General features: G+C 39.9%; 1 protein-coding gene across 1 annotated transcript in view; it reads left to right on the plus strand.

The window, feature by feature from the left end:
- Window positions 1-34: 34 nt before the first annotated feature.
- The window catches only part of LOC308565833 (uncharacterized protein), a 52,787-nt gene continuing 27,568 nt past the window's right edge, over window positions 35-25,253 (plus strand). The window contains exons 1-5 of the mRNA XM_081155495.1: window positions 35-240; window positions 1,180-1,272; window positions 2,779-2,838; window positions 5,145-5,239; window positions 6,266-6,367. Coding sequence (XP_081011621.1) covers window positions 1,191-1,272; window positions 2,779-2,838; window positions 5,145-5,239; window positions 6,266-6,367 — 339 coding nt within the window. The 5' untranslated portion in view covers window positions 35-240; window positions 1,180-1,190. The remainder of the gene's footprint in view (window positions 241-1,179; window positions 1,273-2,778; window positions 2,839-5,144; window positions 5,240-6,265; window positions 6,368-25,253) is intronic.

Consider the following 25,253-nt stretch of genomic DNA (forward strand, 5'->3'; position numbering starts at 1 on the left):
CGGGAGCTGCTGCGCTCCCGGGACCCAGCTGCGCCTCTGGCCCCCTCGGGATTCACCTGGGCGCTGCGGGTGCCCTCCGGGGTCTCCCCGGCCCGGCCGGATGCCCCTGAAAGCGCTCGAGAAGACAGCTGCGACCCGGGGCGGCCGGGTGGGCAGCTCAGCCTCTCGTGTAGCGCCCACGGAGATTTGGGGGGCCGTGTCACTGCGAGAAGAACGAGACTGCCGCGAGAAAGGCCACAGGTCGGAGTCCGTTTTCCGTGTGTCCGCCTAGGACGTTGTCTGCGTGCACGCTTTTCTTTCTAAAAGGAGGACTCCTCTGTCGAGGCTCTTGTCACGGGCCACTCTCCGTCACTGTTATTAGGTCCCTGCCACCAGACTTTGAGCTCGTGGAGGGCGGTCGTGTCTTCCTGCGCCCTCAAAAACCGAGCCCGGTGCCTGACAGGCTAGGCCACTGAGAGCAAAACGGACATTTTCTTCCAAAAGATGTGCTTTCTCTTTGGAGAGCCTCTTGTAGTCGAGTCCCTAAGGGGAGGTCGTTTAGGGCAGCTCCGCAGACAGCTGCCAGCCTAAGGCCCACCGACTGCGGCGAGGGCGCCTCTCCTCCATGCGGAGGGAAGCTGGGCACCTCGACTCGGGCGAGAGCTGAAGGCTCCTGAGGGACCCGAGCTTTGCAGAGGAAGTAACGCACTCAGGTCGCTTCAGTGATTCACTCAAGTTCGGGACAATTTAGCATCACTCTTTTTAAACCTTTTCGCTTATATATGTTGGACATTTTTCCACGTTAAACATTTTCCAGGTTAAACACGGCTCCCTAGTAGTCTGCCTTCTGAACATATACTTTATCTATCCAAGTCCCTGTTGTTTAATATTTAGGTACCCCTCCTCCCAAGCAATTCTCTTATGAGCGGTTTAAGATATTTTTTCGTGTACATCTGTGTTCCCTTCCTTAGAATAAATTCATAAAAATGCAATTGCAGGGTCAACTGAAATGGATATTTCTAAGGCTTTTGCTAGGTTGCCCTCCAGAAATGTTTTGCCAATTTGTACTCTGAACAATAGTATATGAGTGCCCTCCTCCTTAAGTTCAACAATACCTAGTTATTTTTAAAAATCATTGTTAATTTAGTGGATTAAATTTACAGATTTAAATTAAAGGGTTGTTCTCCTGTGTTTCTCCAGCTCCTAGCACAATGCCTAGCCCATACTATGTGCTTAATAAATATTATTGCATGACTACTACACTTAAAAAGTCATGGCCATCTTTTCATATCCGTAAGTAACGATCCACATTGTTTTCAACAGTTGCATAGTATTCCACTGTGTAGAAATACAATAATTTACATAATTATGGGTGACGATTAGATTATTCCCAAGTCCCCTCTACTATAATGAATACTTTTTTTTTTAAATCCTCACCTGAGAATATTTTTTCCATTGCTTTTCAGAGAGAGAGTGGAAGGGAGAGAGAGACACATCGATTGGTTGCCTTGTGCACGAGCCTGGACCAGGGCCAGGGATGAGCCTGCAGCAGAGGTATGTGCCCTTGGCCAGAATCGAACTGGGGGACCCTTCAGTCCCCAGGCCAACACTCTAATCACTGAGCCAAACCAGCTGGGGCTATAATGAATATTCTTATCTATATATTACATAGTAGCAAAGACTGATGTCCAAAACTCTATGTTTCTAGTACTCTTCTAATAGAAATCTTTAAATTTGGAAATATTTACAGTAAAATTCTAGAATTGCTTGCACTTTGATGTCACCATGCTAGATATTCTGTTACCACTATGTATCTACTTCACCCTTTATGGATTATAACAGCAGGGTCCCTTCCTCTTTGGCTTTTGGTTGAGCTCAGCTAATGGAGGGTACTAGCCGGAGATCAGCAGGCAGTAAGAGATAGAGCACTTATTACCCTTTCTCTCTCCATGTTGGTGCCAGGTTGACAGTGGTGCTGCATCATCTCTCATTGTTTCCCTGCCCGTATTCTGATTACACTCCCTTCAGTTGCCCCTTTTGAGTGTGCCATCTGTTTCTTGCTGGTACCCTGGCTGATAAAATAATATTTAAAATTTTTATAGGATGTAGGAGGTATATAATATATATTTTTTTTAATGTGAGAAAAACCTGTTATCTTTTCTTGAAAAGTGTATATTTTACTTCTAGGAACAATATCAGTAAGTCTAAAACAGCTGGAAAATAGAACCTGAGGTTATGATGTATGCCCTTCCCTGTTTTCTATGTGCTCTGATATATAAGAAAATATCAGTTTGCGGTTGGTCCTATCATTTTTTCCAGTTATAAAAGGAATATACATTTATTTAAAATTTTTTTCGCATACACGGTATGAAGAATAATCCCATCATCCTCTAGGTAGAGAAATTCACAGTTAAAATGTTAGTGATTTTTTTTTCCCCCTACAACAATATCTCTCTAAAGAATGGAGGGAAATTATCCTGAGAATATATTTTCCATTGCATATAATATGTAATACATTGTCTGTGTGTACATATGCATATTGTGGGTGAGACTCTTACTGCATAGAAAGAAATACTGCATTTCTTTAGATCAACTTGAACCTAACCCGAGGTACCATCCTGCCATGCTGGTGGAAATTCAATCTCCACTATTATTGAGCATTTCCTCTCCATCTAGGATCATACAAAGTTTCTAGGGCCATAATTATTGTGGGAGTACCTGGAATTACATCAAATTATTTGGTCACCTGTACATATTGATTTACTGCTGAAATTCCCTTTTATGCCATCTTCCCTTTAGGTCTGATGGCTCCAATATTCCTTTACCATCCTTGGAACTCAACAATCTGGAATCAAGTGAGTGATTCTGGCAGCCCCTGCACCCAGGTGCAGCCTTCCTCTTTGAGGTTGTGCCACCATCCTCACTTTGTCACAGAGCAAGACAGGAGTCTTAGCTGTTCACCAAGCCAACGGGATACAGACTTCTAAATCTCTCTTCTACCTCACCCTCAAAGGCATTCCTTCACCCTCCACCCCTTTCTCACTTCAAAAGACAGGGAGAGCTTATGTTGTTTCTAAGCAGCTTTTGATTTTTGCCTTATAAAAATCTGAGGTCTGGATACCTACTTGAATGGAGGCAAGGGGCGGGGGGGATAGGAAAACACACAGAATTAATATCTGAACAAAATAAACTGCCACAAAAATTTGTATCAAATTATATATGCTTATTTTTAACCTACTTTTTAATTTAAACATTATACCACAAATGTTTCTTCATATTACATGCTTTTAAATGTCTGGATAATAGTAAGGTATTCTATCATGTATTATAATTTATTTAACTAATATTTGATAGCCTTTAGATAGCTCACTCTAAAGCTAGCCTTGTCTGTATCCACTCCCACCTTATTATTTTTTTTACTAGTTGTTTAAAAGCTGATGTTCTCTAATGGTAATAGCTAAAGCTTGGAATAGAGCAGATTGGAAATAATAGGCATAATTTGGAAGAATAACAGTTTAGAGTTGTATCTAAACTGCATAATGTAACTTCCCTCCTTCAATGTGTGGGTCTGAAAGAGCGGCCTGTACAAAAGCTGTTGGCATACTTAAGTTGTTAAGAAATATTTTTCCAGAAATTAGGCAATTATTACAGAATGTCATCTAGATAGTTGAGTAACAGTGAATATTACATGCCCATGTGAAAATTTTAACTTGGCTCTTATTAGAATTTATTTTTATTTAAATTTTAAAAATCCAGAAGTAAACAGTGGCCTCTAAATTATAGAAGCAGTGTTGCTTTTCTGACCTATTCTTCCTGCAAAATACCCTTATTGATCAATTTTGTAATTACTGCTTAAGAATCAGGGTGTACCCTGGGCCAAACATGCTTAAAGGAATGAAAGCCACTAAAACCCCAGGAGACCAAATGTCTCATCTGTTGGTCCACAAGTGGAACTTTGATACAAGAGCCACTTTGAAGAGTCCAGCCAACCAAGTCAATTCAGAGTCACCAATATATGCATGGAAGGAAATCATGAAAAGGATAGGCTTTGGAATCAGATAAGTCTCATTCATTCAACAAATATTTATAAATCACCTTTCTATATGCCAGGCATTATTACTAAGATGCTGAGAATATCTCAGTAAACAAAACAGATAAGAATTCCCAAAGAAGATGGTTATGGGATGAAATCTGAGAGAAAAATGAATGTGGGGGTTGCAGGTAGTATAGAGCCTCTAGGCCACTTTGAGTGAGAGAGAAAGCCACTAGAGGGCTCTGAAAAGAGAAATGTCATGATTGATATTTTTAAAGGATTATCTGAAGATAGATAATCCTTTAAAAATAGATTACCAAATGATAATGTTGAGAACAGACTCTTTGGAGCCAGGCATGCTAACAAGATCAAGGCAATTATATAGTAATCCAAGTGAGAGATGACAGTGCCTTGGACCAGAGTTGTAATGGTGAGATGGTAGGAAGTAGTTGGATTCTGGATATATTTTGAAGGCAGAGCTAACAGTACTTTGCTAGTGGATTGTATGTGACATGTAAGAGAAATAGGTTTCAAAATGACTAACGTTTTTGGCCTGAGCTAATGGAAGAATGGAATTGCAATGAACTGTGACAATGGAGAGATAAGAAGAGCAGGTTTGAGGGGAAAGATAAATATGGTTTTATATATTAAAAGTTTGGGATTCTATTAGACATCCTAATGGAGATATGACGTAGTTAGTTGGCATATGAGTTGGAATTCAGTGGAGAGGTTCAGGCTGGAAACCCAAAATTGGAGGTCATCATTGTAGAAAGTTATTTAGAGCCATGAGACTAGAGTGAGAGTAGATAGAAAACAGTTCCAAGAATCATCTGCTGGGGACTTCAATATTAAGACAGAACTGGGTTTGTATTTAAGCTTAGTTACTTATGAGCTCTGACACCTTCGATGACTAATTTCACCTCTCTGAACTTTTGTTGTTACTTAAACCTATAAAATAGAGATAATATTGGCTAGTGTTTTTAATGATTGTTTTGATGACTAAGTGAATTTCTCATTTAAAGTACTTAGCACACTGCCTGGTACATGGTAAATACTCAATACTTATTAGCTATAATTATTATTATTATTATTAATTCTCATCCAAGGATATTTTTTCCATTGCTTGTCAGAGAGAATGGAAGGGAGAGAGAGAAAAATAGAAATATCGATTTGAAAGAGACCCATCGATTGGTTGCATCCTGCACAGGGATTGAGCCTGCAACCGAGGTACGTGCCCTTGGCCAGAATCAAACTGGGACCCTTCAGTCCACATGCCGCTGCTCTAACCACTGAGCAAAACCAACTAGGACTATTATTATTATTTTTAAATCAGTATTTGTCTTGCAAAATGTTGCTGGCTGCCTTAGTGATAATATACTCATATAGTCAATATAATAGTGATGCCTATTATTTATCTAGATAAAAAGTAGCAAACTAGAAGCATACAGTGAGCCCGCTCCCCCACTCATCTAGTATCTTAAATAAATTACACTTTTTAGCCTGGAACCTTCTTTTTAAACTTGTTAACTTTTGAAGTCCTTCTAAATAATTAATTTTGCTTTAATCTCTTGAAAAGTTTTATTTTTATTTAGCTACCAAGATCTATGAAACACTACAATAGAGACCTATTTTCCTTTAACGCGTTGGCGTTCAGTATGGCTGACTGTTACAAAAATAAAAAACATGGTTAGTGAAGTTAGAAATAAGGACACACTTCTTTACTTTAACACATCTAAATAATCATTTGGTCTGGAAATTATTTCATCTTTTATAAAAAGATGGCGACTAATTTTCAAAATAAACAACCTTTTTTGTCCTACCAAAATAAAATATATTCTGATCTCATTTTTATAGAAATCCACCCTGAGATTATTCTGGAAACTGCTTTCTGTGTTAAAAACAGGCAATTCTTCCTTTCCTGGGCCATAGCCAGCATTTTTTTAGTGTCAGGGTGGCTTCAGAATTTCTTTTCCTTTGGCCTATTGCTGAGGTGGCAAGGGTACTTACCACAGAGAAACAAAAGAACAGACATTTTATGATGGAAAGAGTATCTTATAAATTAGTCAAAAATTTTCATTTGTTGTATTTCTTTTCTCACAACAAGAGAGGAAAAAACCACTCAATCCCCAGTTTATGAGTAGGCTAATAATTCCTTAGATACTGGTCATAATAAAAGTAATGTGCCCTTTAAAACCAATGTTTTCTAGAATTGAAGTCCAAAGTTAAGTGCGCAATTCCCTTCTCTGCTGCTAGGTGGCAATTAATGACTTGGAGAGGAAAAAAAAATCTACCCTCTTCCCCCCCACCCCCCATCTCCTCCACCCTGAAAGATACGTGCATTTTCTCTGCCTTAAGGTAAGAATTCTCTTAAGGATAATCTTCTCTTTCCTACTTTGTTTTGCCCTAGTGAATTTACATTCACCTTTTCCTTTAATTGTTAAGAATAATACATACAAATCCAACGCAGGCTGCTAGAGCTAGAGAAGAACAGATCGTATCTTTTAAAGAGGGTGGTTTCCAAGCAGAGTGTATGTTCATGAGTGATATAGAGTAGGAAGTTGCTATAATTTCCCTGCAAGATTTTTTTTTTTTCAATTTTAGTAAAGAAAAATTTCCTGTGAAAGGAATTACAACGGGCCCACACTAACATTATGCCAAGTGTAGTATAATTAAATATAAAACAAAAATGAAGAAAAAAAGTACTTTTAAAGACATAAAAGCAATTTCAGTGGGGTGAAATTGCTCTTTCAAAAAGTGAACTGGAGGGAAAACAATAGAACAATTGTTCACTGTAGTCACAGAGTAGCACAATATAAAGAACAATTTTTTTTCAGACAACATATCCAGATATATCTATTCCTAGGGAAATTATTTAAAGACTACACATAGTTGTTGGGTTTTTTGTATTTATAGGTCTAGTGAATCTGTTCTATATCCTTTTAAAATATGTTGAATTGTGTACTTTGCTTTTTGTGACTTTCTTTACCAAAAGAATATATGTAATGAGAATTTGTTTCGTATAAAGTTCAAAATATCAAAATCCCTGTTCAAAGAAGACTCTCAGTTTGAGTCTTAAACCAAAAAGACTCTCCCTAGGCTGAACTTAATGAAGCCTAACACCAAAAAGAAAAGCTGTTTCTGGCATTCTAGGCCTTCCCTGCATCCAGATGGCCTGTCTGTAGCCTAGCCAGAACCAAACCCTTCCTGCTGCCTTTTCAAGCTGGCCTTGGATGACAGCCCCAGGCTACACCAGCTTCCATACCCCCTTAACTCTTCAGTGTCCAAAATTTTTAAGAAGATATGGGACTTCCAATGTGAATTTTGTTGAAAGGGTAAATCAAGTTTTAAGCTTGAAGTTTAGTTTATAAAATATTTATCCACACCACCTCTCCCTTCCCCTCCCCTCCCATAGGCTTTCTCCCAAAGTAGCTCAGTCAGCCAATTGGCATCAGAGGAGCACCGTTTGGAAGGGAGTGTGTGTGGGCAGCTTGCAGGTGAGAACAGGGCTGCCAAGGCAGACCATGCGGTTTGTCCTGTGCCTACACCCAATACCTGACTTGTGCCTTTCCAGAGCATTTGTATACACACAGCAGAACTGCTGTTCAAGGTGTGGATAATTTTTTAAAATATTTTTTAAAATAACTCATTGACAAGATTTTGATTCAGCAAAAGAGAATGTACATGGGAGATATAAAATGACCATGCATGGAATTAAATGAGAACTTCTCTGAAGTAGTTGTGCCAGAAAAATAAATCTGTATGTTTTAAGAGTGCCGTTGGAAATCTTACTTGTGGCAGCCATTGTTTTCATCTTGGGTTTTCAAAGGTTTGTTTGTATGTGGGAATTTCACCAGAAGGTAATACATAAAGCAAACTGTACACTTGGAGGCAAAATTTCCCTATGGTTTTGCTTTTCTGCACATAGATGTTATTAACTGATTTGCAAGGGTGCTTCTCAGTTGGCCAGACTAGATATTTTCAGATGAAAGCCTATGACTCTATGTTACTTTCCTTCTGATTTTTGAATCTCATTTCTTCATTCTGTGCTCACTGTTATTTTTAATTATTATTATTATGTCTGTTGCCAAGCTATTCCACCTTCCACAGAGTTGATTAGAGACCTGAGGAATCTAAGCCAACATAAAGTCCTGGTTTCCAGATCAGACTACATGAACAAAGGAAAAAAAACCTGCAAAAATGCTAGCTTTTACAGAGCCCTTAAAGCAAACAAAATAAAAAATGCAAAGGAACCTAGAGCTTTAGAGAATGGAGCTTAACAACAGGGACCCATGGAAGGAAGAATGAAAGGATAAAAAAATCACACAGCACTGAGATGAAAAGAAAGTATATAAAAGAGAGAATAAAAGTAAATCTGATATATCTGTTGATTTGCAGTGTTTAGTTCTGGGTGGCTACTCTAAGCAGCAGAAACTCTCTCAGCAACCAATGTAAAAGGGGCCCTCTGGCGCCAGCCACACATTAGTGGCTTCAGAATTGAAACCCTTTCCTTGACCCTCTCCACCTGCCTAGCTCTGTTCAGATCTTCATTCTGGTTGCAGCTTTACCACTTGCTTCTCTGCATTTGCCTGGCCCACAAATGCACAAGGTTGTCTTCTGTGCCACAACCTTTTCTCCTTGCAACTAGTATGATGAAAATTGGGACTTTTCATCCAGCTATGTTGTCTAGAGACACCTTGGGTAACATTCCTCCCAGTTGGACCTAGTCCTCAGGGTTTTTTCTCATGTGAAAAACACACGACTCAATGCACATTTCCAGAAAATAGGCTGAGATCACCTAAATGCAGAACGAGTATAAAGGTCTATCATTTCTGGACATAAATGTCTCTATTTCAGTTTTATACATACCTTACTTGTAACTTATTACCTTAACTAATATCATCTTATTATTAATGTTCCCTTATTAATAACTGATATCTGGTGAATTGCAATCGGATTTTCACAAAACAATAAAATACTACTTCTGCCAGAAAGTAAATGCGGGGAAAAAATTTACGAAAGCAAAAAAGGAACTAACACATGGAGTTAGACGTCAACTTTTCCTCTTAGGAAATCTGAAGAAAAGCTCAGTTAAAAAGAGAGATTGTTTTAGAATAAGTCATCTAATGTTAGTTTAATGTACTTTTTTAAAATGTGCATTTTTTATTTCTGTGAAAAGAATTTTACTTCCCCTTTCAGGTTGAAGAGAGGGCAAAAACTTGAGAGCACCATTCCCATGTTTTAGTGTCAAAAGAAAACTGCTGGCAAAAGAAATGTTATGAATTTATGAAAAACAATAGTTTTCTCCCCTAATTAAAAGGTTGTATGTTTCTCTACTTCTTCCTATCACCGTGAGAGTATACATATAAAAAGGCATCCCTGCATAAAACCCTTTGACCAGATTTCACAACTCCAGTCCTATGTTAATAAGAAGTTTTTATTTAGTTTTAGTCTTTCCAAATAAGCCTGGAAGTTTCTGACATAGCAAATAACAGTTTGGTCCTCACTGTCCTCTGTCCCTTGACCCTCTGCTGAAACCTGGCTTGATTTGTTCGTTTAAAAAGGTGAAACTAGGCACTATTTCTATAGAGCATTTTTTGTCTCTATGCAGGGCCAAGCAGAACTGTGGGGAGCTCCACTCAGGCCCAGGAAGGAGACAGAGATTGGCCGCCATCCAGTTCAGCTGGCTCAAGAGAAAGTCAGCTTCCTTGTCCTCACAGACGGTCCCTTCCATGCTGACCTTTGACTAACGCAGGGCTCTTGAGCTCTGACCCTTTTCCTCTCTGCCCATACTCTTCTTCCCCACATTGTGGTTGCTTCTTGGAAAGGATAGAAGCCTGAGGAAAAGGTGCTGGGGAGAGGAAAAGTGGAAGTCCTGACTTTTGAGCCCAAAAGGATCCCCCTCCCCCTCACTGATAAGGAAGTGGTATTATAAATTTAAAAGGATGCCAACACAGGGCATGCAAAATTTGCAAAACATGGAGAATTTAGCTTAGTCTATGCTTCAGGGTAGATAACTTACAAACCTCAGGAGAATATCCCATAATCTCTTTAAAACTCCATATTCAATGGAATTTTTTGTAAACAGTTGTGCTTTCTTTTTATAATTATTATTGTCAGTTCCACCGTGTAGAAATAGATTCCAGGAAAAATTACAATGTATACAATGATCAAATAGCTTATAGAATGTGATACTAAAAGCCTTTAAAAATGCCATTGATTTATCTCAGAATCATTTAATTTTGAAAGAGACCCAACCAGTATATATTTATAACCATGTATACCATATTTAAAATGTAAGAGAAAAAAAGGAAATACTATGAAATAACAATTGTAAAATTGTATAAGTACCTTTTAAATTATAAAAGTAAAGATTTGATTGTATTTTCCTAATTTTTGTTCCCTTTTAATGACTTTAGTGATGGCTCAGTCACAGGCGTGGCATCTCTCCTGCTAACTTCTGCTTCCTCTCATTTGGGGATGTTTGTCACCCATTCATCTAGCCCATCCTATTTACCTTCCAGAAGCTGGCCGTTCAGCTGAAAAAAAAAAAAAAAAATCTTTTTCCAGTTCGTTAGCAACTTGTTGAAGGTAATTGACTGCTTTTCAATAGAAAACATTTCCTTCCCTTATTGTGTCACCTCTACCCCCTAAACACTTCACAGAGCTCTGTCTGAACCCTCCCGTGATTGCCAGACAATGGCTTCCTTAAAAAACAAACAAAACAAAAAACCTTAGAAACCTCTTTTGTCATAGACATGAGGCATTTTCTTCAGAAAAGAGTCATGGCTCTCCACCCATAATGTCTGCACAGTAAAGGGCACCACAGAACTGGAAGGGACTTCCCAATTCAATCCTACCCACAAATGGTACTGGGGAAGAAACTGAGGCCCAGAGAAGTATATAGTCCGATCTCTACAGCAAAGATTTCTCTTTTTCTGTACTATGGACCACCTTGGCAATCTATTGAAGCCTATTAATTCCCTCTTGGAATGATGTTTTTAAGAGCATAAAATAAATTACATGAATTTGGACCCCCTTTCTTAATTAGAAATTACCTCAAAATGGTTCAAAAACCTAAATGTAAGAGCTAAAATTATACAAATCTTAGAAGAAAACATAAGAGTGGATATTTATGACTAAGACTAGACAATGGTTTCTTTTGTCTTTATAAAAACAGCTTTCTTGAACTATAGTTCACATACCATAAGCTTCATTCACTTAAAATATATAAAATTCAATGGTTTTCAGTATATTTACATAGTTGTACAACCATCACCATGATGTAATTTTAGAACCTGTTGGGGTTTTCTGTATTTTTAAACAATAAGGAGTATTTATTGGTTTATGTGCAGAGATGATCAAACAATGATACCAAGGTCTGAATTGTTCTCTGTTTGTTCTTCTGCCATTTTGGCTTTTTTTTTTTTTTTAAAAAAAATCTTTATTGAGATTAATTCCATATAATCCACTCATTTAAAGTGTACAATTCAATAGTTTTTGGTATATTCAGAGTTGTGCAGCCTCCACTTACGCAGCAGTTTCTTAGATATGCCATCAAAAGCATAAGCCACAAAGAAAAAATTTGTCTTACAACAAAATTAAAAACTGTGCTGCAACTATTACCATCAAGTTGATGGAAAGGTAACCCACCGAATGGGAGAAAATATTTGCAAATCATACATCTGATAAGGGACTTGTATCCAGAATATATAAAAAACTCTTACAGCTTAATAATTAAAAGATGAACAACACCATTAGAGAATGGGCAAAGGAATTGAACAGACATTTCTCCAGAGAAGATACACAAATGGCCCATAACAACCTGAAAAAATGCTCAGCTTCATTAGCCATTAGTGAAATGCAAATCAAAACCACAGTGAGATACCACTTTGTACCCAAGGGGATGGCTGTAAGAAAAGACACACAATAATAAGAGTTGGAGAGGATATTGAGGAACTGGAATCCTCCAACACTGCTGGTGGTAAACTTTGGGAAACAGTTTGGCATTTCTTCAAGAAGTTAAACATGGCGTTACCATAGGGCCCAGCAATTCCACTCATAGGTATTAGAAATGAAACATACAGCCACACACAGACTTGTACATGAATGTTCATAGCAGCATTATCCATAATAGCTGAAAAGTGGAAGCAATGTAAATGTTCAGCCACATGAGTAAACAAAATATGGCATAGTCATACAATGGAATATTATTTGGCAATAAAAAGAAATGAAGCCCTGACACATGGTACAACTTGGATGAACCTCAAAAACGTTATGCTAAGTGAAAGAAGCCAGTCACAAAAGACGACGTATTGTATGATTCCATTTATATGAAAGGTCCAGAATAGTCAAATCTATGAAGACAGAAAGTAGATTGGAAGGGGGCTGTCTAGGGCTGGGTGTGGAAGGGAGGAGAGGAGAGGAGGAAGTGACTGCTAATGAGTATGGTTTTCTTTTTGTGGTAATGAAATGTTCTAAACTTGGATTGTAGTGCATAATTGCTTGCATAATTCTGTGAGTATATTAAAACCATTAAATTGTATACCTCAATACTTTAAATGGGTGAGTTGTATTTATATGAATCATATCTCAATAAAGATGTTTTAAAAATACAATACATAAGAGCCCAAAGGAAACCAATTTCCTTGAAATACAGTTATCGGAATATTAAAAAACCAGTGTTTCTCTCTCACATTGATGTTTCTCTCTCTGTGTTTCTCTCTCTTTGTCTCTCTCTTTCTCTCCCTCCCTTCCTCTGTCTCTAAAATCAATAAAAACATATCATCAGGTGAGGATTAAAAAAAAAAACAACCGGTGGTCACTTCAGTACTGGAACTTAAAAGGTTAGACAAACCACAATCATATTTTCTGAATTAAAAAAAAAAAAAAAAGAATGTGTTTTGACTCTGGGGTTTTATAGTCCTTTCTGTCATCAAAAAATTTGAGGGCAATATATTTTGTATACCAAAACACTAGAGTCAAAAGGACAGAATATTTAAAGTTGACACTATCTGGGAAACCCAGGTTGAATGGGCATCATGAAGATATTCCAGATCAAGAGAATTAGGAATGCAGTAAAAATGGAGAGAAACTGGGGAAGATCCAGAACAAGATAATCAGTCAGGATTTCAAACCAAAGTAGTCACGGTCCAGAGATTGAGGTGCAATACTCAGAGCAAGGATCAGGGCAAGCCACCAGTCAGAAACCAAGCAACGGAAGAGAGGCAACCGGACGAGCGGGCCAAGGGAGGTAGTCAAAGACCCGGGCAAGGCTCCGGCAAGCAGAGCTCCTCGGCGCTGAGAGAGGAGAGCAAGCAGGTAATGGGACAGCCCCAGCCTCAGTTCTAAAGCTTTGCTGATTTTGATTGAAACTGAACTTCATGAATCTCTACTGGGCTAACCTGAACTTGCACAGGGGAGGAAGGGAAAGATGGGACAGAGGTTATGGAGGGGAGTAAGCCTGGAGGTGGAGCATCAGGTGCTTCTGATGGGCAAGATCTTGATAGATTATTATATATATACACAGTTATATATAAATTATATTATTGGCAACAACAAACAGCTGATGCTTATAGAGCACGTATGTGTTACTGTCATTAATCTGTTACATATGTTAATTTATGTAATCTTTACAGAACACCTAGTGCTATTATTATGTTCATTAGGCAAAGGAGGAAACTGAGGCACAGAAAAGTTAAGTGATTTGTTCAAGGTGAAATAACTAGAGCGTGGTAGTGGTGGGATTTCAAGGTAGGTGCTGGCTTCGGTCTTCCTTACTGTTCCATGGGCCTCTTGGTGTGTGTGTGTATACACATTTCTATACGCGCATGTATGCTGACACAGACTCACATAATATATACAATGGCATTGGAGCTTGTTTGTACTGGCTCACAAGAGCAAAATGTGTACCTCTCTTCCCAAGTCCGCATTCAGTGGCATCAGCTTGAAGTTGGCCAGAGTGGGAGGACTTACAGCACGGAAATTGGCAAATCAGGACTTCGTTTTTTTTTGAAGTGCTGGCTTACCAGCACACCACTGGGTATACATATCATATATATATACACATATCATATGGATAGGCATATATAATACATGTAGCCAAAAGCAAATTCACATTACAAGCTACAAATAAATGTAAAACCTCCAACTATGAAACAAAGTTTAAAAATACTAAGTAAAAGAAATATACAAGGTGTCCCCCCAAAATGTATACACACTTTAACAGCTGATACCTCAATTTTGAAAATGGAATATATTTTAATAAATATTGCCTTTCTAATTATTCAAAGTATGTGTATACATTTTGGGGGACACCCTATTTGTCTTTTCTTGACTGTGTAGTAACTTTATTTTGATGACTTTACTTCACACTCAGCCGATGCTGGTCAAAAGATCAAATAAAAAGATTTCTTTAGGTCTGGCCAGTGTGGCTTAGTTGGTTGAGTGTTGTCCTGTGCACCAAAAGGTGGCTGGTTCAATTCCTGGTCAGAGCACATATCTGGGTTGCGGGTTCAGTCCTTGGTTGGGGTGTGTGCAGGAGGAAGCTAGTTGATGTTTCTTCTAACATCGATGTTTCTCTCTCTCCCTCTCCCTTCCTCTCTCTCTAAAATCAATAAAAACATATTTTTAAAAAATATTTCTTTAGAAGATACTTGCTATAAAATGTTAAATTTCAGTATAAAAATGCCTTGATGTTGCTCTGTGAACATTATATGATAGGTCCCTATCAGTGCTAGATCTGCTATGTTGCTAAAAGAAAAATACTGATGAAAAAAACCCCACCCTGATGTTTGCGTTACGCAATTACTGTTTGTTTTTCAGTTAGACCCACGATAGCATCAGTAGTGAAAACGATACATTACAATGTCCATTTATGGCTTTTGATGAAATGTGTCTATGAGTTGCTATGAATTTTAATATGAAACTCATTGCCTAGGATCTGCACAACTTTTATTGTTTAGCTTAATAAAATCCTCCGGATGTGAATTAACTTCCTTTGCTCAGTATTTATTATTGTTTCATCTGCAGTGAAATGGGAACTGTAAGCATTTTGATAAGTGAGCTGAAAGGCTTCTAAATCTCACTCTAGCCTTTTAGAGTGAGCCCCGTTATGTGCAGTAATCTGATTCTATAATATCCTACAGCGGAAAGCAAACCTAAAGAGCTGTTCTTGCCACCTCATACAACATGGCAATGTAAGCAGGCGCCCCCCCCCCCCCCCCGTGCCCTGGGGTCCTCCCAGCCAACTAAGTGCCACAGTGTGCGCAAGGCCGGAGCTCTGGCCGGAGCAAGGAGGCCGTGAACAGGTTCTGTCCCGATGCTCTAATCGCAACAGAATGGATCAGTAGGTAATAATTATACATGGGACCAGATTTTTTTTGTCTTAGCAAAACAAAACATGTTAACTCTACTCAGCCCCTCTCCTAATGCCCCGTGTTCTGTATTTAACAAAAACGTATCTTGGGTGAAAGGGTCATCGGAACAGATTCTGGGCACAGTCATTACTTTAATCACGCAGAGAGGCAATGGAATCCATCTGACTGCCCTCTGGGGTTATGACTGCATCTCTTCAGCTCAAAGGGCAGAGCTGAACACAACTAGCTTATTATTATTATTTCAAGTTTACATAAATAAAAAGGGGTCGTTATGCATGAGCTGGAGGAAAGCAGAGCTCAAAGTAAATATATCCATGTATTTCATAAACATTCATGTGTTTCATAAATAGTTAAGGAATCAAATCAAAATAAAAGTACAACTTGACAGAATCACTATGTTAAATTTTACCCCAAACCAGTTGAAATGAACTTAAAAGAAAAGCTTCATTTTCTCATTTACCGCCTTTGGATTCCTAAAATTATACTGGGATTACTTTAGAAACTCTAACATGCTTCAGCATATTCATTTATCTCGATAAAGCTATTACAAAGTCATTCGCGAGACCAGTTGGCTGATGTTTTTCCTGGCTTTATTGGACATAATGAATTGATTAAGATTGGGAAGATCTCATTAGTCATAATGAGCACCCTGCTTGTGCCGTTTAAAGAAAACTGGAGAAGAAGAAAAAAGATTGAAAAGAGAAAAAGGCAAGCAGAAGCTATGAGAGAATACAGTTACTAAACAGAGTTTGAGAGAGCAGGCTTAGCCTGAGTTTTATTCTTGTTGCCATGTAACTTGTTAAACTTTTTATGGGAAAAATGAGCCTAGAAATCTATTATTATTATTATTAATTATATTTTCTTATTCTCCTATAAAATAAAAAATGGGATAATAATTCTTGATGTGCACATGTGTGTGTGTGTTAGGAATTACCATAAAGATTGATTTTAATCACTTTGCAAATTCAGAGTATAATACTTTCATTAAAACATTCATTATTTCTCTGCAAAGAGTGGGAGGAAATGGCATGGACTTCCCTGTCCTCTACTAGATTATTGATGTGCCTGAAGTTTAGATAACACAGCGCACATGCCATAATCCAAAGAAGACACTGTTACCCACCAAAACATCAATACCCAAGAACTTTTACAGTGAGACCCCTCAATATTTAACAATGTGCACTCAACACAAAATTTTGACTTCAGTAACATTATTATTGGATCATTTGCATCCAGGAGATTTTACCCATGATCATGCATGCTGCATTTAACAATGAACTATTCTTCAATGATTACAATGATGTAATATCTAAAATGTATAATTAATTTTAAACTGTTTAAGATAATTCCTTTGTCAGGATGCTCCCAGTGTTCAGAATCCCACATTGAAGATCTTCTAATAGAGTTTGTTTTTTATACCATTATCAGGATGTGGTAGGTGCAGGAAGGCTAACCTAAGAATAAAGAAATTATATGGCTCTTTGAGAGGTCAGATTTAAAGTTCCTATGTAACTGATTGAAACAGATCTGTGCAAAAATTATCCAGAGGGTAAATGAATCCTAGGCCTGTTATTTGATGAAAGAGGTAGTCAGTTGTAGAAGCACTTGAAACCTGTATGGTTTTGCAAACCAATGTCACCTCAATAAATTCAATCAAAAAATAAAAATAAATTAAAAAAATAAAAACACAAAGTAAGTTAAAAAACAGAAAGAAACTTGACTTTTCTTGCACACCTGAGTGTGGCTGAGATTGTTGTGCATAGCTCATCAGTCTTGTGAACTCAGTTAATGGGAATCCAGGCTCAATCTGCAAGAAAAATCAAGTTTTTGGACCTGAAAAGCTAAGGACCAGAGACTGGTCTATGGTAAGAAGTGCCATTCTGTAAGGACTCTTGGAAATATGCTGCTTCCTTCTTGAAACAGTCGGTGCCTGCCATAAACACCCTCTCTATACATACACAACCCCTCTTTGCCTTCACCATATTTTGAAAGATGAATTTCTACAAATTCTACCAACCTTGCAAATGTTTAAATTATCATCATTTTATCAATCTAGAAAGAAAGAATTAAGTTTGCTAAGTAAAGGTAACTTTAATCCCCAAATTAATAAGATTTCAGTAGAGGATTTTCCATAGCATCTCTTTTTTTAAACTTTATTTTGAAATAATTATAGATGCCCAAGAAGTTGTAAATTGAACAGGGAGGTCTGATGTATCCTTCACCCAGTTTCCCTCAGTGGTAATATCTTAGTACAATTAGTAGACTTTATTCGGATTCAGATTTCACCAAGTGTGCATGTGTGTGTGTATGTAGTTCTATGCAGTTTTACCACATGTACAGAATCATGTAACCACAATCACAATGAAGACTTTGGACTGCTTTATTACCACAAAGATCTCTCATGCTACCCCTTTATGGCCACACCGATGCTCCTCTTCTCCCCCAACCCAAAACCCTAGGACCACTAATATGTCCTCCCTCTCGATAATTTTATCATTTTGAGAATATTATATAGGTGGAATCATAGAGTATTCAACCTTCTGAGATTGGCTTTTCTTCACTTAGCATACTGTATGTAATTCTTTTGAGGTCCATCCAAGTTGTTGCATGTATCAGTAGTTTGTTTCTTTTCATTGCTGAGTACTATTCCATGAGCTGACATACCATAGCTTAACTATTCACCCATTGGAGGATATTTGGGTTGTTTCCAATTTTAGGCAATGACAAATAAAGCTACAATAAACATTCCTGTAAATGTGGACATAAATTTCCATTTCTCTGGATAAATGCCCAGGAGTGTAATTCTGGGTCATGTGGTTAGTATATATTTAGTTTTTTTAAAATATTGCCAAACTCTTTTGCAGAATAGCTGTGCCGTTTTACCTCACCACTAGCAATATATAATAGAGCCAATTTCTCTGACAGCATTTGGTTTTGTCACTGTTTTATTTTAACCTTTCTCAATTGTTTATAGTGATATATTATCATGGTTTTAGTTTGCATTTCCCTAATGTTAACTATATTTTTGTTTGCCATCTTTACATCATTTTTATAGAAATGTCTCTTTATGGCTTTTGCCCATTTTCTAATTGGATTATTTGTTTCTTACTGTTAATTTTTGAGCAATTTTTTTTTAATGGTCCTTTACAGATGCTTGATTTGCGATACTTTCCGAAGTACTTTTTGGTTTGCCAACACTTTCTCCCAGTCTGTGTCTTGTCTTTTCATCCTCTTGGAGGATCTTTCACAAAGCAAAAAGTTTCTAAGTTTGATGGAGTCCAATTTGTCAGTCTTTCTCTTATGGCTTATGCTTTGAGCGTGACATCTAAGACCTCTTCACCTAGCCCTAGGTTACAAGATTTTTCTCCTTTGTTTTCATCTAAAGGTTTTATAGTTTGATATCTTACATTTAAATCTATGCTCTATTTTGAGTTAATAGAAGGAGTGAGGTTTAGGTTGAAGCTCATTTCTTTGCCCATGGATGTCCTATTGCTCTAGCACCATTTGTTGAAAAGACTATCTTTCTTCCATTGAATTGTTTTTGTACCTTTGTCAAAAATTAGTTAGCCAGCCCGGCCGGCTGTGGCTCAGTGGTTGAGCATCAACCTAGGATGCAGGAGATCGTGGTTCGATTCCCGGTCAGGGCACATGCCCGGGTAGCGGGCTCAATCCCCAGTCAGTGACGTGCAGGAGGCAGCGGATCAATGACGACTCTCTCATCATTGATGTTTCTACCTCTCTCTCTTTCTCTCTCCCTTCCTCTCTCTGAAATCAATAAAGATATATTTTTTTTAAAAATCAGCCATACTTATATGGATCTATTTCCCTCTACTATACCATTGACCTATGTATCTATCCCTTCACCAGTTACCACACTGTTTTGTTTATTGTCATCTTAACATTTAAAATCAATTTTTAAAAAGCATTTCTCTGAATAACAGCTATCTTTTTTTGTGTATGTGTGCTTACATTTGCCAGGCCTTCTTTTAAGTGCTTCACATGCATAAACTCATTTTATCCTTACAAAACCCTATGAGATGATAATATTTAGGCCCATTTTATAGATGTGAAAACTGAGTGCAGAGTCATTAAGTAACTTTCTTAAGAGACAGATTTGGAGCTCGGGCCCATACCATAGCCACTATGCTTTGTTGCCTCTCTGAAGCGAACAGAATTGCTTTTACTGGACTCTTCATTGGCATTTTGCCATCAATCTACGTTGAGAGACGTGATAAGAAACAGCTCTATGAAACTTCTTATTGCATTTACTGGAGGCAAGTTGCTGAGGATGTGGTTGACTATGTCACATGGTGCCCTCCTTAGAAGGACAGATGGGAAAATGTCTCTCAGACCTCAGTACCAGGAATAGATATATTTCTCCCGAATAAGTGGTTTGTTTTTATCTCTTGGACATTGTGAAACTGTATAAATGATTATATTTCCCACTTTGTGCTGGCTGCTAAAAAGCTCAGAACCAAATTTTGAGCCTATCTTTAGCAATGATGTTTACTGAATCTAATACTACTTCTGACTTCATTTTTTTCTACCCTAATTTTCCCTTCTCCCCGATTTCCTCTCTAACTCACTTTTTTTTTTTACTTTAGTTTTTTTTAAAATGAAAAATATACAAGCACTTAATCATAAAGAGTCAAATACAAGGATTTTAACATCAACAATGAAACAAAATGGCAGTCCCTTCACCCACTCCTCCCAGCTCTGATTTCTTCTCTACAGAGCCAACTAGTTTCATATCTTTTAGCTGTTCATTCTGGGGCTTATACTGTTTTTTCCCCCATTGACTTTGCAGTTTAGGTATTACCTCTTGATTTCTTTATATGGGGATAAGCTTTCATTTTTTTTTTTACACCACCCTCTCCGTGCCCTTCACCTATAACCATCCTCCCACTTTAATGATATCACAATTTTGGTTGAACCTGTTTTCAGTGTTGACACTGTGGTGCCTATGGAAATACTGTTCCTAGGAGAGCTGGTTACTGTTCACTTTGTATCTTATATAATCACTTTGTTTTCCCTTAGGTTAATAATTGCCTCTTTTAAACTCCAGTTTCCGTACAGCAATCACTGATTTCAGCCAAGTCCTCTGCCAGAATTATAAATCCCTGCATCCGTTTTGTTTGCTCGCAGACATCTCTCCTGACGCCGCCCTGGAGCCTCCCCCCGTCTTTCCAGGCCAGTGGTCCAGCTGTCACCCTGACGCTTCCCTTTTTCATTCTTTTTGGGCAATCCTTCTGCCTTTCTCTTTTGTCGGGTCTTCTCTTTCCTAAACCTCATATTTCCCTCTTGGTTTACTCACTTGGTTTGATGGAGGGCTTCCTGAGAAAAAGTTCATGAAAGGTAACATTTGCTGAGACCTAGCATGTCTGAAAATGTCTTTATTTTAACAGCACTTGGATGGTAGGGGATAGAACTCTAGGTTAGAAAGAATGTTCTCTCAGAATTTTAAAGGCATCGCTTCTTTTCGTCTAGTTTCCCCTTGTTGCTACTGAGAAGTTTGGCGCTAATAGGTCCTCCAGGTTTGTTTGTTTTTCCCTCCCTGGAAGGCTTCGAGGTCCTCTTTTCTTCCTAATGCTCTGAAATTTCATGATGATACACCTTAGAACAGGCTCTTTTTCCATCCAGTGTGCAGAATGAACCTCAACACAATGGCCCTTTCAGTCTAAAAACGTATTTCCTTCTGTTTTGAGAAATTATCATGTATATTCTTATTTTAGTAATTCCCGCCCCTCCGTTTCCTCTGCTCGCTCTTTCTAGAACCCTTGATTCAGTTGTCGGATCACTCGAACTGATCTTATTTTCTTATCTTTCCTTTTTTTCTTTTTTTCCTGAGAGATTTTCTTAACTTTGTCTTCTAACTCTTCTATTGCATTTTAAATTTCGTCTATCATAGTTTTATATTCTAAAGTTCCTTCTGGTTCTCTGATTGCCCCCTTCCTCCTGTCCCCATTTTTGTTATGCTTCGTTTTTAAATGACACACTGTTCTTGTTTCATGGATGCAATCTCTTCTCTTACGTCTCTAGGACGTTAATGTTAGTGCTTGAAGTTTCCTTCTATTTCCTACATTTTCATCTCCGTCTGAACTCCTTTTGTTTGTATTTCATATTAGTGACTTTTAATAAATAGCCGTCTAGTCATATTTAAGAGCGAAGCACTTGAGTGCCCCCTGTGAATGGGCAGAGCTTTATGGACTGTTGTGCTTCACAGTGGTGCCTCATTTATTTGGGGGGGAGGGACCTCCAAATGTCATTATCTGAAGATCTTTTCTCTTAAACTGTTCAGTCAATCAGATAAATGATTTTGCATGGGAGTTACTAAACCTGGCTTCTAGCCTTCTGGGAGCTTTTCAGGGGAAAGGGGCTGGAGCCTGGGGGTGAGGGGAGCTCATCAATCCTTATAGAGACTTTCATATCACTGTCTTCAGCTGTGTCTGGTGCACCAAGCCCAGACCCTTTGACCCAGCTTCTCAAGAGAATCATCTTCCTGGCTGGTCTAGGGCGGTGGAAGGGTAGTCACTGGGCTGTGTGCTATGCTAGGAAGAAGATCGCGGGATCTAACTAGTCATTCAAAAGACTTTCCAACAATCTTTTCTTCCCACCCATAGCCCATACTCCTGCCTTCAGAGGCATCTGGTGCCTCTAATTTCAGAGTTGTCCAGGGTTCTGGGGTGTAATTTATCTTCCTTCTTCCAGCTTTCTTTGACTTGTCCCAGTAGGTGCAAGGCTGAATCCTGATTCAGGAGCAAAACAAGAGTTTGAAGTCAAAGCCAGAGACACGGTGCCTGTGGTCAGATACAAAACATGAGCAAAACCCAAGAAAGGCTTCTGCAACCGGAAGAGTAATTGTGTTCAAGTATCAGTCTTTGTCTTCCTTCTCTACATAGTTCTCCTTGTGAAATGACTTTGAGAAAATGTGCTGAAGAGGAGTATTGTTCCCTCTGCTGACCCCGAGCCATGCTCTGAGGGAGAGCAAGGCTAGATATGGGAGAATGAATTACAAGGTCAGAAACCTGGAGGTTGTAGAAAGGTTGAAAAGTGTGTCCAGGCTTCAGGACTAAGGTTGACAACAATGTGAGGATGGAGATAGTTCAGTGTCATGTGGGTCTTGATTTAGAAGTGCACAAGCAGGCCCGATGTCTTTAAGAGCCACTGGGGAGGGGGTTGGGCTGTGGTTTCCAGCAGCCCTGTCCAGTTGGCCTTTAAAGACCAGCTAGTCGATAGAAATCTACTGGTTAGGGACATTTCACTTTACTACACTAAATATAGTGGGCCTTTACAAAACCTGGAGGCCTTCCTACACAAAGAGAATGCTGTTAATATGCTCTCCATCCAAGGGCATGAGCTCTGGGGTTGTTGTTCCAGTGGGATGTGCTGCAAGACTCAGCCAGACCAGCAATCTGCTGCCAACTTTGGCCCCTAGGGAGGTTTCAAAAAGGAATGGTTGTGTCCCTAATATCACATTTAATAACCTTAAATAACGGTAGGTATAGCTTAGCTTCACTGAAGAGATGACTCAGAGTTGGTACACAAGAAATTTACTGAAGGAAGGAAGGAAGGGAATTATTTCTCTCTTACAGCCTTGTCCTCCAGAAATTTTAAAGTGTAATAATAATAACACAACAACAACAATAATAATAAAATTGAAAGTGTAACACAGAGATTTACTATAAAAAGGTGTTGCAATCCTAATGGGCAGAGGAACTTGAAGACGCGCTGGAGTCAGGAAGTGACTTCAGTCTCTGATCATGAAAGAAGAGCAGTGGGGCAAAGGAAAGAAACAGAGCAGCAAGGTGGTGGCTGCTAGCCAGAGGAATTTAAGTTCCCCTCCTCCGGGTGACACTGAAGAGATTCCCACAACTGTCTCAGCATCTGGAATTTATTTCACTGTGGGTGGAGGAAGGCAAGTGACAGTTGGTGGGACCAGTGGCTTTCTGGAAAGATGGGATAGAGAAGCTCAGGGCCTGACAACTAGGGAGCCGAAGAAGAAGGGACATGACCATTAGACGGCAGCAGGACTGAAAGGCTTCCTGGCTGCCTCTGGTATTCGGTACAAGCAATGGGGTCCCAGGAAAACAGTCTCCAAAAAGAGAAGAAACCGTGTCAATGCTGCTGGTGAGGTCAAGGAGCTGCCCAGACATAGGCCACCCAGGGATTCTTATTATCTGCATAATAGTCACGCAAAGCCTTGTGTGCTAGATAGTCTTTTCTGTTTAAAAAAAGAACACACAAAACCTAATGTAACTGTTGCATCCTGCGTCCCCCAGAAACTGACACCGAGAGGGATATTGGCTTGCAGGAAGTTTCCCGGGGAGTGCCCAGGGCTCAGCACCGGAAGAGTGAAGGAAGTAGGATAGGCCAGAAAGAGGAATTGAGCTGCGATGTGGTCACAGCGAAGGTCTCAGCCAATCCCACGGGGAAAGAGGGCTGAGAGCAAAGAGGCTGGGCCTTTATACCTGGGCCCACCCTTTGCACTAATCCGGTCACTTTATGTAATAAGTTCTAGGAACAGCTCCTCTCCCATCCTGGTTGGTCTCTTTTCCTGGGCAAACAGTAGAACAAACCACAGCCCCTGGTGCTGCTCCTGGTCTGAGGGCTGCAATCGATGCTCATTGTCTCCCTGCTCCCCAGCCCGTTCGCGTTTCCCTCGCCCGCGGCTCTGCTGACTGGGCGGCTTACCTGGTGGGCCTCTGGTTACCATGCCCTTGTCAGGCTGTGCCTGCTCCATTTACTATCAAAACTGGGCAAAGAACTACGCAATCACCAGCACCTCTAGACCTGCAGAGTCCGGAGTTGCTGGGACGGAAAGCATGACTACCACAGGTGGGTCACTGTGAGTGATGGTAAGCAAGGCCCAGGGCCACTCCTGCTGCCTGCCTGCCTTTGGATTCCAGAGCCACACAGGTTCGTATAATAATCATCTTGGAAGATGTGGTTGCACAGCCTCGCCGTGAGGTGGAAGCTCAGCTACGCCTTCAGAGGGCCGCTTGGCCACCTGTCAAGCTGCGGCTTCTGTGCGGCGCGGCGGGAAATCGGAAGAGCGGGTTCCCTGGCGATGGGCCACTGCTGCGCCTTCTCTGCATGAAATGGACTCACTAAAAATGTTTCACGGATTCCGCGGCGGTGGACCGCACGCTCCGCCTGCCCTCGCATAGGGTGCTGGTGGGGACCCTGAGGGCAGGGAGGGCAAACCTGCGTACCCCAAATATGTATTTGTTCCCGTCCGACTTCATCACTGCCCCTTCCAGTGTGACTTGCCGTCGGGCGGCTGGTTGGCCCCCGGAAGAATGGTGAGACTGGGGGCTCAGTGTTGGTCCCTCTTGGTGGCAGGGTGGACAGAGGGAGGAGTAACTGTGTGCAGGGGCAACAAAGGCCCCCCGGGGGGATCTGGGCTGAGAGGGCCCTTCGGGGGTGCCCTTCCTTGAGGCGGGGGAGCCTGGCCTTTATCACCATCGGCGGGTTATTAGAAGTGGCTGTCCCCAGGCAGAGGGGCGTGACCTCGGGCAGGGACTTTCTTCAGGCGAGGGAAGGCAACTCTCGGGGAGACACTCGCCTGGGGGCTGCCAGCCAACTCCCACAGCAGGGGCCAGGGCATGTCTCCGTTCCGGAGGGGCGATTTCCGTGGGCAGCGACACAAAATACATGACAGCGAAATGGCAGGAATTTCTCTGCTAAATTTCAGCTGTTCCTGGGAGCGCTGGAATGGGGGTGGGCTGGAGAAGAACAGAGGACCCTGAGGCACCCCGCTCGCCAAATTTCATACCTGGTCATCCGGGAAACCTTACTGAAAACTGCATATATTACAGTTTTATGTGTATTTAACCAAACTTGCAGTTGTTGCAAGCAAAACATTT

The sequence above is a fragment of the Miniopterus schreibersii genome, assembly GCF_964146895.1.
Source record: "Miniopterus schreibersii genome assembly, chromosome: 12".
Classification (NCBI taxonomy): Eukaryota; Metazoa; Chordata; class Mammalia; order Chiroptera; family Miniopteridae; genus Miniopterus; species Miniopterus schreibersii.